At 40.6% G+C, this 15,095-nt stretch overlaps 1 protein-coding gene across 4 annotated transcripts in view; it reads left to right on the top strand.

The window, feature by feature from the left end:
• The window catches only part of LOC114662065 (CD9 antigen-like), a 140,041-nt gene that overhangs the window by 59,926 nt on the left and 65,020 nt on the right, over positions 1 to 15,095 (top strand). Inside the window, exon 8 of one of the 4 annotated variants that reach the window (XR_007936334.1) lies at positions 339 to 517. The exons of 2 other annotated variants lie outside the window; for them this stretch is intronic. Coding sequence is in view for 1 of the 2 variants with exons in the window: in XM_028815384.2 (XP_028671217.1) it covers positions 339 to 446 (108 nt within the window). In the remaining variant the exon portion in view is untranslated. Of the gene's footprint in view, positions 1 to 338; positions 1,032 to 15,095 lie in introns of those variants that run through there. One more of the 4 variants, XM_028815384.2, reaches the window with a different exon arrangement.

The raw sequence follows: 15,095 nt of genomic DNA, 5'->3' as shown, positions 1-15,095 counted from the left end.
TGTAATTGTGTTATTAGCCTCTCTTTGATATGGTAAGCCTTTTAACCATCCCAAGTGATATCTAATCCTTAGTCCCTTTTGAAGGTTTTGAAAAATGGTCTTGTGAAAAGGAGAGAAGGAGTAACCAGTTGAACAGCCTACTTTGAACTTTAAGATGTGGATTTTGTAAGAGGTATAGAAATCTAGAAATCTAAATTCAGAAACTCACATTCACAAAATCTCAAATAAAGAAGACAAAAAAAGCTTAATGCAGTCCAGAAGCAGGAAGAATCTAGAACTTGTCCTCATTGATTTGTACCTTGGGTTCCACTGATTAACCTTTTTCTTTGCTCCTGCAGGTGATGACAGGTATCTTCAATGGCATACTACACACGGAAATTAAAAAAGACAAGAATCAAGTATCCCAAGAGGCCTTGCCACTGCATATGCACATGTACAAATTTTAAAGACTGCCATTTCATACTTCTTTTTTGTCCTCAACCTACATCTGATTATATTGCACTCTCTCTTCTCTTCTGTTTGAAATTGTTATGGCTGCAGGAGAAGAAGTTGTAGAGATGTACCAGTATTGACACCTGAGGATGGAGTTTTTGCGCTGTACAGGCAGCAGTTCTTGATTTGTTCTGCTTAAGTAGATGCCAATATCTAAGCATAGTTTTATTAAAAAAGGGATGCTTGCAACTTTCTTTTAGACCATTTATCTTTCATTTAGATTGCTTCCTTCTCTTTAGTGATACATTTTAGCACATTAGGCTTTGCTAGATTATATAGATATTACATAGGACATCTTTAACAAGGTAAATCAACAAACATACAACATCAACAGCATCAAAACATTCTAAAAAAAGAAGCACATTGACTCCATCTGAAAACTGATCTTTCTGTCCATTAGAGTGCCTTGTTGTGGGCAGCTGTTACTGACAGTTCCTCAGAGTTTTGTAGTCTTTGTTTTTTTGGCATATATTTGTAAATTATAAAGACAACATATGTTTATGTGGTTGTAAAACAATTTATTAAAAGGTTTTCCTAAAGTGTGGATTCTTTTACATTTATTGATTTATTTGTAAATCCATCGTAATAAGTACTACAAACAGGATCAGAGCCCCACTACTTTAAGATCACCACAGATGTTTCAACAAACATAATTTTCTCCTCTTCGTAAAAAACTTAGACTGGAGAAAAAGTGTGTGAAAGTGAGAAGCAAGGAAGGCAAAGAATTTCTATATTTGAGACAAATGTGTCCACAAATAACTGATGCCAAGTTTAAGGAAGTCGCGTTTAACGGAGCACAAATCAGACACATCGAAAAATAGCAAGCAATTTCAAGATCTTCTAGTGGGGCCAGAGGAAATGTTATGGAAGGCATTCAAGGATGTTGTTGAGAATATTATTGCAAACTTCAGAGCACCAAACTTCATCCAGCTGATTGACATCCTGCCTCAAGCATGCAAAGCTTTTTTTGCATTCACACCTAAACTTCTTTCCTGCTCATATTGGTGCAATCAGTGGTGAACACAGTGGAAGGTTTACCAGGACATTGCAATGATGGAAAAGCAGTATCAGGATAACTGGTATCCATGGAAAAAACATCAGAAGCCGAGTACAAGTGAAAATCAGCAGCAAAACATTTTGATTTTAGTTGAATTACAGCAGTGTGTCAGCATCATTAAGAGATTAAACACACTGAATTCTATAATTCTATACACTGTCACCTGCATGCACATGGGAAACACCTTAAGTGCTTGTGTGAATGTAATTCTCCACTGTGACATGAGGTAGCACAGTCGAACAATCTCTCTTTTCCTCCCACTGCTGAAAGGAAGATTGACACCATTCCATCTATGATGTCCCTTTTGAAGTCTGAACACCTGGACCAGACTCTTCCTCCCAGAATTCCTTGTAAACAGACTCATTTTGCATTTTACCACACATTTATTTTTCAATTATTTAATTACATGGGGTTGGCCACAAGGTTCCCCAAAGCTCTTTACTTATCCTATCTTTATCTTACAACACTTTAGTTTCACGTTTCTCTGAACTCAGACATTATACAATCAATCTGAAATTATATTTGTGTTCAGTTTGAACCCATCTATCAAAATCAACATGTGTTTCAGAAAGCAAAAAAAGTTTGAAGAAAAAAAAAAAAACACCACACACCAGTTGTATTGCTGTTAAAAAAAAATCTACCTTCATATTATGCCAAATACAACTTGTAATTTTTAATTTGCTTGTTTTTATTTTAGATTTATTTGAATAATTACTCCTAACTCATGGGCTCAGAGGTCATGTGGGAAAAGTTCTGTAGCTGAAATAGCAGGCAGATACATATGACCTCATTAATATTCATGAGGGAGTTTCCCCAAGAGTGTCAAATTTGATATTAGATAAAATTCAGAGGTGTATGCAAAATAGACAGACGTGAAGTCTGGGAAAATTAGCATAAACCTGTTAAAAGAGTGTCATGAAGTTTATTAGAATATATATGTTTAAGCTTAGATAGAGTGACCAGTGTGTGTCTGCTTGTAAGAATATGTGAAATTGAGGCTTGGGACTTTAAAACTTAATTAACAATCAACCAGACCATGGGGACATATCAGTTGTCCAAGTTTTTTGACAGATGTTGGCTGCCTTATGTAAGATATTGCATGACACTATACAGTAAATTCAAAGGATTTTAAAAGAAGCATTTGGAGAGAGAGAGAATGAGAATGAACTTCCGAAGAAAAGACAACTTGGTTATATATTATATCTGAAGACCACCTCCCTGATATCAAGGATCACATCTGGTTTAAGAAAACAAAGACTGCAACAACCATAGCTACAGGAACCTGATACTAAGATGCTTGCTGTAAGATATCTTACATTTACATCTGGCTTCCCCTTCAAATAAACATAAGTAATGACTAAAATAGTTTGAGTATTACTTTGTTGAAGTTGACATATTGTTTACTGACATTTATCAATGATTGTTAATGAAACAAACTGCATCCATTTACTTTACATACAATCAGTGGTAGTGATTTGCCTTTGGATTCTATTAGACTGTGTAGCCCTTTCAAAGGTAGCCAACGGGATACAAAAAACCAACAGGATTTGCAGTTTCTGGCTTTTGCTAGACTATTCTAAAGTGTAGACCTTTCACAGGAAGCAATCGGAGGACAGATTTATATGCAAGCGAATCCCAGCAGGGACACCTTGTGAGCAGAGCAGCCTCTAGCCCCCTGTAATGCTTTCGAAATTGAGGTAGCTGGCCTCAGCCAGTGTTGAGATATTCTTGTTTTATATTTTGAGTTTCTGTCCTGAGTGGATGTTGAATAGGTAAGTTTTGCCAGATGTATGTGCAAATCAAGACTAACAGTTTAGGCATTTCCAGTGTTAGCTTATCCACCAATATAAAAAGAACCTCAGAGGTTAACGAGCCTTTTGTGGACACTTTCACACCATAAAACAGTTTAGTCTGATCCCCTCTGATTTTGCTTCGATCACAGCCGTTTGAGAATTTTGGATGATTGTAAATCTGACTCTGGCTGATAAATAAGCAAATTCAATATATTGCCCCATTAAAATCCTAACGTAGCACAGTCCCAAAACATTCAACCTAATCAGAGCTACCCATCACAATTAGGGACCAAACTCTGATGAACTTTACACCATTTTAATCTGGAGAGGTGTTTAACATATAATGTAGCGTGTTTTACACAGTTTGGTGAAGACTGAATGTTATGAATGATGAACTCCATTCCTTTCATGGGATATTAATAGAGAAGTCTCTTACCAAGTGTTGCCTAAGATTGTCTATCAGTGAGCACCATAATAATTGATAAAGTCTGGAAGTGCTACCAATATACTCTTTATTATTAGGAAAAATATTTTCAGTTGTAGACTTTGATGGAGGATTACAAAAGTCAGGCACATTCCTTTTAACAATGTTCAAGTCTTGTAAATATAAAAATGAGCGTGTTTCAGGAATTCCGTATTTACATTACAGTTGATCAAAATGTGCATATCTGTAGGTTAAGAATTATGTTTAATAAACAAAATTATGCATAATCAAGAAAAAGCTGGAATACAAAGTGATCCTGTAATGAAGAACTGGAGAGCAAATTCACTGCTTTCCATCTTTTGAGCAAATTAAATCAATCTGATTGCTAGTAAATAAATAACATTGATGTTATCAATTGATATTAATAATTAATATTTATACTGAATATTCCTCGACAAAGCAAGTCATATAAGGAGGAAAAAATACAGGAGAAGTTGGACATAGATAGATAGATAGATAGATAGATAGATAGATAGATAGATAGATAGATAGATAGATAGATAGATAGATAGATAGATAGATAGATAGATAGATAGATAGATAGATAATGTTAAAGTTTACCCCCCCGAGTGGAATTGAAGAGTCGCATAGTTTGGAGGAGGAACGATCTCCTCAGTCTGTCAGTGCAGCAGGACAGTGACAGCAGTCTGTCGCTGAAGCTGCTCTTCTGTCTGGAGATGACACTGCCACAGATGTCAAGCTGTCCAGCTCCATCCCAATAATAGAGCCTGCCTTCCTCACCAGTTTGTCCAGGCGTGAGGCGTCTTTCTTCTTAATGCTGCCTCCTCAGCACACCACCGCGTAGAAGAGGGCGCTCGCCACAACTGTCTGGTAGAACATCTGCAGCATCTTATTGCAGATGTTGAAGTATGCCAGCCTTCTAAGGAAGTATAACTGGCTCTGTCTTTTCTTACACAGAGCATCAGTATTGGCAGTCCAGTCTAATTTATCATCCAGCTGCACTCCCCAGGTATTTATAGGTCTGCACCATCTGCACACAGTCACCTCTGATGATCACGGGGTCCATGAGGGGCCTGGTCCTCCTAAAATCCACCACCAGCTCCTTGGTTTTGTTGGTGTTCAGGTGTAGGTGGTTTGAGTCGCACCATTTAACAAAGTCCTTGATTAGGTCCCTATACTCCTCCTCCTGTCCACTCCTGATGCAGCCCACGATAGCAGTGTTGTCAGCGAACTTTTGTACGTATAGACCAATAGACCAATGGCTATATTCAGTATAATACCGAAATGTAGTGCATGCTTATGTTGTACCTCTGTAAATATAACCTCTATTACATGTGAGACTGACATTATGATTTTAAGGTAAATTAAAATTCTTCATTAAGTTATCGTAACTCTACAAAACTAGGCCTTAAAACACTTGGGAAACAGTTGAAGAGCCCCAAAAGAAAATTTTCAAAGATAGAAAAAACTATCAGAACAAGTGATCAACAACAGCTGGAAGCTGTGCACAAGGCTAAGGAAGACCTGCTTCAAAAACTGGAACAGAGAGAGGTGGAGGTCTGGGCCTGTAGCTTCAAAAGACCATATAAGCAGTACATTTGCACAAAAATGTTATATGAGACAATTTCCACGCTTACATCACGATGTACAAAAAACTAAATTTGGCATAAAAGCCACTCACATTCTCACAGCAGCACAACCCATTGCGTACGCTCGGTTTCTGCTCGGTTTTGCAAACTGGTGGAATCCAGTGTCAAAGCAGTGCTATAGTTCCAGTATGGTTTCTCTTTCTTTTTCACAAATAACTGATGTCTAACTGCTATAGTAAAACTGACAAAACCACACACGCACATACATGCACACAAAACACACACTCAAACTCACAAATCGTGGGTCGCACACACTACTGATTAAGTGTATCTGTCAGGGGCGACCATTTTTTTCACCCCATAAAACGTTAGTTCATCAAAGATAGAAAGTAGCGCGGTGATTTCTATTATTCCTTATTGGCAGCATTTCATCTAATATAATGATATAAAAATCATATAAAATGGCACAGAATCTGTGTCGTGGACTTATTTTGTGTCATATTTCTTCAAAGAAATCTTTAATTAGTTTGCTTTAAAAAAAATCATATGGCACACCTGTGAACCATGCAAAATCGCTGATCTTAAACAATCTTTAAATATTTGAACAGGTGCTCTAAAATATCTGAGCCTCATAGAATTCAGTGTCCCTTCTCTTAGGTGCACTGAGATGTGATCGTTGTGGAACTCCTCTTGTTTGCGTGCCTTTGCACGCCGCTTGTCTTTTGTTTTAACGCATGTTCCGTGCAAAATGCTGTCATATCTGTTACTAAACATGCACGCGCAGCGATGTCTTGATGTCAGCGTTCTAAGGCTGCAGGTATACTGTATTAAACGCAACTGACGTTTTACCGGGGAGCTCTGTGATTGAGGGCGGACAGTAAACTTTTGTCGAAAAATACCAGTCATCAGTTGTATTTTCAGTCGTTTTGGCGTGTTTACTGTTCTGTTACCAAAAAATTCTTCCACGGTGCTCATCAAAAAAGAAACAGGGATAGTAAGATTTACTAAAATATCAGTAATAATAATATATTGCTCGACACCCAGTAACACTTTACAAAGACATTTAAAAGACAGCTCGTTAAAATAAATGTAGCAATCCATTGTCATGCTATAAGTGATAGCTTGCTCTTAAACATTTGCACAGGTGGTTGTTCCTGGGGATAAAAAAGGAAAAAAAAATCCACGGGAAAGGCTTTGTTGTTGAACTCAAATTTCACCTCCGCCATGTGAGTCATTAAAACTATTGGAATGAAAACGCTTGTCTCATCCACTAGTCGGAACGCTCATTTCCATGGCTGCTGCAGAGCCGTAAAATGTGTGCCCTCTGACTGCTGATTACAAAATGAACACCGGAGAGGTGAAATTATGCAAAATTGATTTTTAAAGGTCATAGGTATAGTCTTCTACATAATCTTCTCCACTATGTGTCTGCATCCTATCCCCTACAGGGAACGCTCATTTCCATGGCTGGAGCAGATCCATGGGCTTGTGTGCACCCTGTCTGCTGCTGCTTTCAAAATGAACCCTGGATAAGTCATATTATCTGAAATCCATGGTAAAAGATTAATGAAAGTCTTCTACATCACTTTCAAGCCTACTGTGTCCCATTGTTCTCTTCACTCAAAGGGACACTCACTTCTATAGCTGAGCTTCTGCCTCAGAGTTGTGAGCCCCAGCTCACAAGACAGCTAAAATTGTTATTGGACTGGCTGTTTTCTTTTCATTATTTATTAATATTAATTTATTTATTCATTCAACCTCTGTTAAAAAAAAGAAGCACATTTTCCCTTAGAGGACAAATAAAGTTCTATCTATCTATCTATCTATCTATCTATCTATCTATCTATCTATCTATCTATCTATCTATCTATCTATCTATCTATCTATCTATCTATCTATCTATCTGAAATATATGAGACTTTGAAACATTAATATTATTTGTCAAATGAAGTACCAAATATCCACTGATACACATTTGTATGACAAGTCAATTAAAGAGTCCGACAAACAGCAACTGAAAGATTTAAAATATTTTATTGAATCTGTTCTGACACTTATAGTCTTTTAATTAAAATAATGATTAATTAATTAATTTTAATGTCAGCATAAAACAGGCCAGTAACATCTTTGTGAAATAATATCAGCAGTTTTATAAATTCCAGAATGTACACCGATAGCACTGGCATGAACTTCCTTACAAATATCCTTTGTCTCCTAAACTGAACAAATAACTTTCATATTCCTCCTGTTGCCCTGCTTGTCTATTTTAAAAATAGTAAAGGTCATCCTCTTGAAAAAATTATATTCACACAGCAATTAATAATATGGTCATAAAGTAAAACACTTCAAACAAACCGCCAGAATGTACATTTGTTTGTTTAAGTTGATTTCTTCAATGGATCTAACACTTTCAACATGGGGCACTACAACACACATACACAAATATCTTTTAGTATTGTTTTAAATAGCCTTGAAAATTGTTAGTATCTGTCCTCTATCCAAGCCACCCATTTACAAAAGAGATTTACAGGCTTGGGCCAGAAGACAAAAAATGAGACGGAAAGAAAATACCACTCTAATGCTTGCCACACTGACACTCGCTCATACTACTACAGTTTAAAAGTGCCACCCAACCTGATGCCAGCTCTTTCAGATGGGTAGTGAAACCCAGAAAATGTATTAATGGACACAGGAAAAAAGTTAAAAGACTTATTCTGACAGTGACCAAGTTGGGGATTGTTGATCTGTGAAGTGGCAGTAAAAATAAAAAAAAAATTAAAAAATCTGATTACAAAATATATCAAGAAACCTCAAAAGGTATATAATGATTAATTTATGAAAACTCCATAGAATAGATTCTAACACATGTTTTTCTTTCAACAGTCATGCTAATGTCAGAATTTGTGTGTTTTATTACCTACTTTGTGCACATATTGAAGCTGTTTTATGGAAAACGCAAGCACATGAGTAAATAATTGTCAGCGGTTACAATTTAAATGTATATTTGCAGTATATACTGTATCCTGAAATGCCAAATTAGAGATGAGAGGATGATGAAAAGTTATTTTTTGCTTAAAATACTTTAAACAAATTAATCACAAAATTTCCTTATCAGTTTGACTTTGTTGGTACCCTAGAGTGGCACATATCTTGTAAGAAGTCCTATCAGGTTTATTTGGATTTTAAAAAACCTAAATAATAATAATAATAATATCTTATGTTTAAATAGAATTTTTCTGGCTACTCACAGCGATTTTCATAGACATACTTAAAAAAAGACAGTGTAAGCACTTGATTTTTTTTTTATTTAAAAATGTTCAATATTGTAGCCTAATTTTTCAGAACAGAAATAGAATTCTAAAGATTATCTCCGGCCATGAAAATGAGTATCCTTGCCAGCTGACAGAACAGAGTTGCACAATAGAAAGATAAGCGATACTAAAGGGTGCCTGTGAACTTTTAAAAGGGATTTTGAACAATTTTGCAATTCCAGTGTTCATTTTAAAAGCAGCAGACAGGGGCCCACATTTGTATAGCTCTGCTCCAGCCGTAGAAATTAGTGTCCCGTCCAGTGGAAGGTACAGACCACCAAAGAAGACATGAAAGTGATATAAAATTGTTCAAATACAAGCTCAACAATTTTAACTGTTTAGTGTTTATGTTGTAAGCAGCATTTCAGGTGGCACATGTTTCTATGGCAAAGGCTCAACTGAGGAAATGAGGGCCCCCAGCAGTGGATGAGTAAGGACATACTAGATAGAAAAGTGATATACTGTAGAAGACTTCCTTCAATCTTTTAAAATAAATTGTGGACAGTTTTGTAATTCCAGTATTAATTTTGCAAGCAGAAGACAGGGGGGACACATTTCTACAGCATAGACCAAGCTGTGGAAATGAAAGTTTCCTCTGCTAGAAGGGATTAAGAGACACACTCGATATGAAAGTGCTATAAAAGACTGTCTGATAGGCTTATTAAAGAAACGGCAGATGAGGAATGCCACAGACTGCTTCCTACAAGTTTTTAAAATACATTTGATGAGTTTTAATCTCCCATGAAAAACGGTGCACATAACTCCTATGTGTTTTATAGGATAATTTCACCTGCTGTGAAAATGAAGTCCCTCTCCAATGTACAGGTGTGAAAGTGTGGTTGTGATAGGAAATGTATTTATTTATTTATTTATATAGAACTATATTCATTCCAATAGTTTTGATGACTCATATGGCGGAGGTAAAATCTGAGTTCAACAACAAAGCCTTTCCCGTGGATTTTTTTTTTTTGCCTTTTATATCCCCAGGAGCAACCACCTGTGCAAATGTTTAAGAGCAAGCTATCACATATAGCATGACAATGGATTACTACATTTATTTTAACGAGCTGTCTTTAAAATGTCTTTGTAAAGTGTTACTGGGTGTCGAGCAATGTATTATTATTACTGATATTTTACTAAATCTTACTATCCTTGTTTCTTTGTTGATGAGCCCTGTTGAAGAATTTTTTTGGTAACAGAACAGCAAACACGCCAAAATGACTGAAAATACAACTGACGACTGGTATTTTTCGATATCATTTTAACAAAGTTTACTGTCCGTCCTCAATCACAGAGCACCCCAGTAAAAACGTCAATAGCGTTTAATATACCTGCAGCCTTAGGCCGGGTTTATACTTCACGTGACACGACACATGCTGCAGCGGATGCTTCTGCTACGAAAGCGTTGTAGTGTTTATACTTGCACGCGTACTTTGCGTACATCTGGAGGAATCCACCAGGTGGCAGTGTGAGATATTATCACGGTGAGAACATGTTCGGCTCAGCTGTGTTGTGAATTGCCTGGAACACCCATTAAATTCTGATGACACCTGTAATAAGGCACTATATAGAGCCCGACCCGGCACAGACTGATGCAGAGGCGCGTGTTAAATCAAACACTTTTTATTTTTCTCTTCAGCCATGGGGCACGCCTTCCCCGTGTCCCAACGGCCCAACACAGTCCCAAAACACAATTACCACACCAAAACACTCTTCTCCTTGACCACCACTCCTCCTCTAGGTTAGTCCTCCTCCTCCCGACTCTGGCTCTCTGAGTGGTGGTGGCTGGCCCTTTTATATCTCACCCGGAAGCGTTCCAGGTGCTTGACCACCTGGACCTAATTGCACTTCCGAGTGGGACTGAAGAATCTTCCAGCCGGGCTGCTGACTCCATGCAGCTCCCCCTAGCGGCCATCCGAGCCCCCAACCAGGCTGTGGAGGACTCCATCTCCCATGGAGCCATGCGACAGGTTGGAGGATTACCGTCCGCCAGGGAGGCTGCACCAAGCGTCCCGGGGAAGGTATTGAGCTGCCCATGGTTGCTCCCCGGAACAGATGCAGCAGGGGCGTCCCTGCCGGGCATGGGACCCGGCTGTCCGCCACACACCTTACCTAAATTTCTCTGAAAAGGATGTTTTATTGATTAAATCCAGGGATGTGTCCATTCCAGCAAGCATAGGGCATGAGTGAGAAACAATCCCTGGACGAGGCCTCGGTTCATCGCAAGATGAATACAAGCACACACATACACTAGCGTCATTTTAGCGGCACCAAATCCCCAAATCTGCATATCTTTGGAAGGAAACTGGAGCACACTGAGGAAACCCAGCAGGAAAACATGTAAACTCCAGGCAGGGAATATCAGCGACGTGACTCCCTGCAAGACAGCAGCGCAACGCTCCGCCACGGGAGCGCGCTCTCTGCACAGCTGAGTCGAGCAATTGCCTCGCGCTGTTGCGCTTCGCTATGCCGGGTCTCTACCCAAAGTTTACTGCAGGTTCCGGTCCAAATGGACGGACCGGGAATCCTGCCGGCTACGGCAGTTGTGAAAGGCGCTATATAGCGCCCAACCCGGCACAGACTGAGGCAGAGGCACGTGCTTAAATAAAACACACTTCTATTTTTCTTCAGCCCAACACAGTCCCCAAAAGCACTTAAATATAGCACACCAAATAACACTTTCCTTCCACTTTGACACCACCACTCTTCCCAGGCAACCTCGTCCTCTTCCTCCCGATTCTGGCTCTTGAGTGGTGGTGCTGGCCTTTTTTATACCCCACCCAGAAGCATTCTAGGTGCTTGATCACCTAGCCCTAATTGCATTTCCAGGTGGGGCTGAAGATTTGACCAGCCGGGCTGCAGGCTCCATGCAGCTCCCCCTGGCGGCCATCCGAGCCCCAAACCAGGCTGTGGAGGACTCCATCTCCCATGGAGCCATGTGCCAGGTTGGGGAATCATCGTCTGCCAGGGAGGCTGCCACCAAGCGTCCCGGGGGAGGTATTGAGCTGTTCATAGTAGCTTCCCTGAAACAGATGCAGTAGGGGCGTCCCTGCCGGGCATGGTACCCGGCTGTCCATTACAATATATATATATATATATATATATATACACTAGCGGGCGGCACGGTGGCGCAGTGGGTAGCGCTGCTGCCTCACAGTTGGGTGATCTGGGGACCTGGGTTCGCTTCCCGGGTCCTCCCTGCGTGGAGTTTGCATGTTCTCCCCGTGTCTGCGTGGGTTTCCTCCGGGTGCTCCGGTTTCCTCCCACAGTCCAAAGACATGCAGGTTAGGTGGATTGGCGATTCTAAATTGGCCCTAGTGTGTGCTTGGTGTGTGGGTGTGTTTGTGTGTGTCCTGCGGTGGGTTGGCACCCTGCCCAGGATTGGTTCCTGCCTTGTGCCCTGTGTTGGCTGGGATTGGCTCCAGCAGACCCCCATGACCCTGTGTTCGGATTCAGCGGGTTGGAAAATGGATGGATGGATGGATATACACTAGCAGGAGTACCCTGCGTTGCCCGGGAATCTATAACTGGTGAATTTCCCACATGAAAGAAACAGAACATAGAAATCGAACCAACATTTTTCTGATTGAACTTTTATTGTAATAGGTAATATAAGTGGTCATTTTAGAGGCTTTGGATACAGGAGGTGTGTATGTATTGTATTTGTGTTGTCCTGGGGTTCCGAAAATGAAGAAATTGTGAGGATTTCCCTCTGTAGAACATGTTAGGTAAAGTTGTCCGTATGAAAAGCATGAATTTTCCAAATCGATGTGATATTTCAGTTTTTCTTTTTAATAAATCTGCAACAATTTCAAAAATTCTTTTTTTTGTGTGTCAATATGGGGTGCCTGCGGTGGGTTGGCACCCTGCCCGGGATTGGTTCCCTACCTTGTGCCCTGTGTTGGCTGGGATTGGCTCCAGCAGGCCCCAGTGACCCTGTGTTCGGATTTCAGCGGGTTGGATAATGGATGGATGGATGGAATATGGGGTGCTGTGTGTACATTAATGAGGAAAAAAATTCATTTAAATAATTTTAGCAAATGGCTGCAATATAACAAAGAGTGAAAAATTGAAGGGGGTCTGAATACTTTCCGTACCCACTGTATTATTTAAGAAGCAATTAGTTTGTCCTGGGTATGACGTTAATCTGCATCCAGCCCTGCAAACAGGTCCCCCAATTTACAGGGAAAATGTGGCGGTTGGTGTCAGGATTGGCACTTCAGCCACTGTAAAAAAGCCTCACACTGTTCAAGTGTGGTACTGAGCTGTCACTTGCTGCACTCAGGCTCCAATCCAGGTGGTTTGTCGCGTGGTGGGTGCGGCAACACACAATCAGTGCATGCTCCCATCCTCCTTGCAAATACTGATGTTAACTGTTCTTTACTAATCAAGTGTTTTTTCTTAATTTTCATTCCATGCTTATGCATGTGTTATGAAGTCACTGTGTAGACACCCTTTAAATAAAGTGTTACTCAAATTTGTTAGATTATATTAAAGTTTTCTATGCATGGTTATGTAACCTCTAGAAAATCAAGCACTTCAAATATATCACACTAATTCAGTCAAGATAAAATCGATATTGAATCAAATCGACATTGTGAACGAAAATCGAATTGAATTGGGACATTAGTGCTAGTACCCAGCCCTGCTCATCCCTATGTTAATTTAGCCAGATTTCTGTTATTGTTATAATATCCATCCATCCATCCATTTTCCAACCCGGCTGAATCCGAACACAGGGTCACGGGGGGCTGCTGGAGCCAATCCCAGCCAACACAGGGCACAAGGCAGGAACCAATCCTGGGCAGGGTGCCAACCCAACCGCAGGACACACACAAACACACCCACACACCAAGCACACACTAGGGCCAATTCAGAATCGCCAATCCACCTAACCTGCATGTTTTTGGACTGTGGGAGGAAACCGGAGCACCCGGAGGAAACCCACGCAGACACGGGGAGAACATGCAAACTCCACGCAGGGAAGACCCGGGAAGCAAACCCAGGTCCCCAGGTCTCCCAACTGCAAGGCAGCAGCGCTACCACTGTGCCACCGTGCCGCCTGTGTGTATATATATATATATATATATATATATATATATATATATATTATAATATATATATATATATATATAAAGTAAAACTTTTTAATTAGAGTATAGCATCAAGTCAATGAAACATCTGGGATATTGATCTGGTCTGTTAGAGGGGATTGTTAATTAGTTTCAGCTGCTTTGGTGTTAATGAAGTTAACAACAAGTTCAGTAGAGGGGCAACAACGAGACAACCCACTGTCATTTTTCCCTCCTCATTTTTTCGGACTGTTTCACTAGTTTTGCATTTGGCTACAGTCAGTGTGTCACTACTGGTACCCTACAGAGTGTGCACAGGTAGTCCAACTTCTCCAGGATGGCACATCAATACGTCTCATTGCCAGAAGGTTTCTTGTATCTCCCAGATCAGTCTCAGGGGCATGGAGGAGATTCTAGGAGATAGGCAGTTACTCTAGGAGAGCTGGACAGGACCGTAAAAGGTCCTTAACCCATCAGCAGGACAGGTATTTGCTCATTTGGGCAAGGAGGAACAGGATGAGCACTGCCAGAGCCCTACAAAATGACCTTCAGCAGCCCACTGGTGTGAATGTCTCTGACCAAACAACCAGAAACAAACTTCATGAGGGTGGCCTGAGGGCCCGACTTCCTCTAGTGGGCCCTGTGCTCACTGCCCAGCACCGTGGAGCTCGATTGGCATTTTCCATAAATACCAGAATTGACAGGTCCACCACTGGCACCCTGTGCTTTTCACAGATGAGAGCAGGTTCACCCTGAGTACATGTGACAGACACAAAAGGGTGTGGAGAAGCCGTGGAGAATGTTATGCTGCCTGTAAAAGCGTTCAGCATGACCAGTTTGGTGGTGGGTCAGTGATAGTCTGGGGAGGCATATCCATGGGGGGACGCACAGACCTCTACAGGCTAGACAACGGTACCTTGACTGCCATTAGGTATCGGGATGAATTCCTTGGACCCATTGTCAGACCCTATGCTGTAGCAGTGGGTCCTGGGTTCCTCCTGGTGCACAACAATGCCTGGTCTCATGTGGTGAGAGTATGCAGGTTCCTGGAGGATGAAGGAATTGATACCACTGACTGACCCCCATGCTCGCCTAACCTAAATCCAATAGAACACCTCTAGGTGACGTTGTCAGGCATGCATACAAGCATGTGGGGGCCATAAAAACAAATGAGTACGATTCTGAGTTGCTGCAATGAAATTTTGGCAAAATGGACTAGCCTGCCTGTCTCATTATTTTTTCAGTTTGATTTTTGGGGTGTCTTTGAATTCAGCCCTCTGTGGGTTGATAATTTTCATTGCCATCAAGCAATGTGGCATCTTGTAGTTCCTAACAC

This window comes from Erpetoichthys calabaricus, chromosome 12 (assembly GCF_900747795.2).
Source record: "Erpetoichthys calabaricus chromosome 12, fErpCal1.3, whole genome shotgun sequence".
In the NCBI taxonomy this organism is placed as follows: domain Eukaryota; kingdom Metazoa; phylum Chordata; class Cladistia; order Polypteriformes; family Polypteridae; genus Erpetoichthys; species Erpetoichthys calabaricus.
The sequence above is the reverse complement of the archived record's forward strand: the minus strand, read 5'-3'. Positions and strand labels throughout refer to the sequence as shown.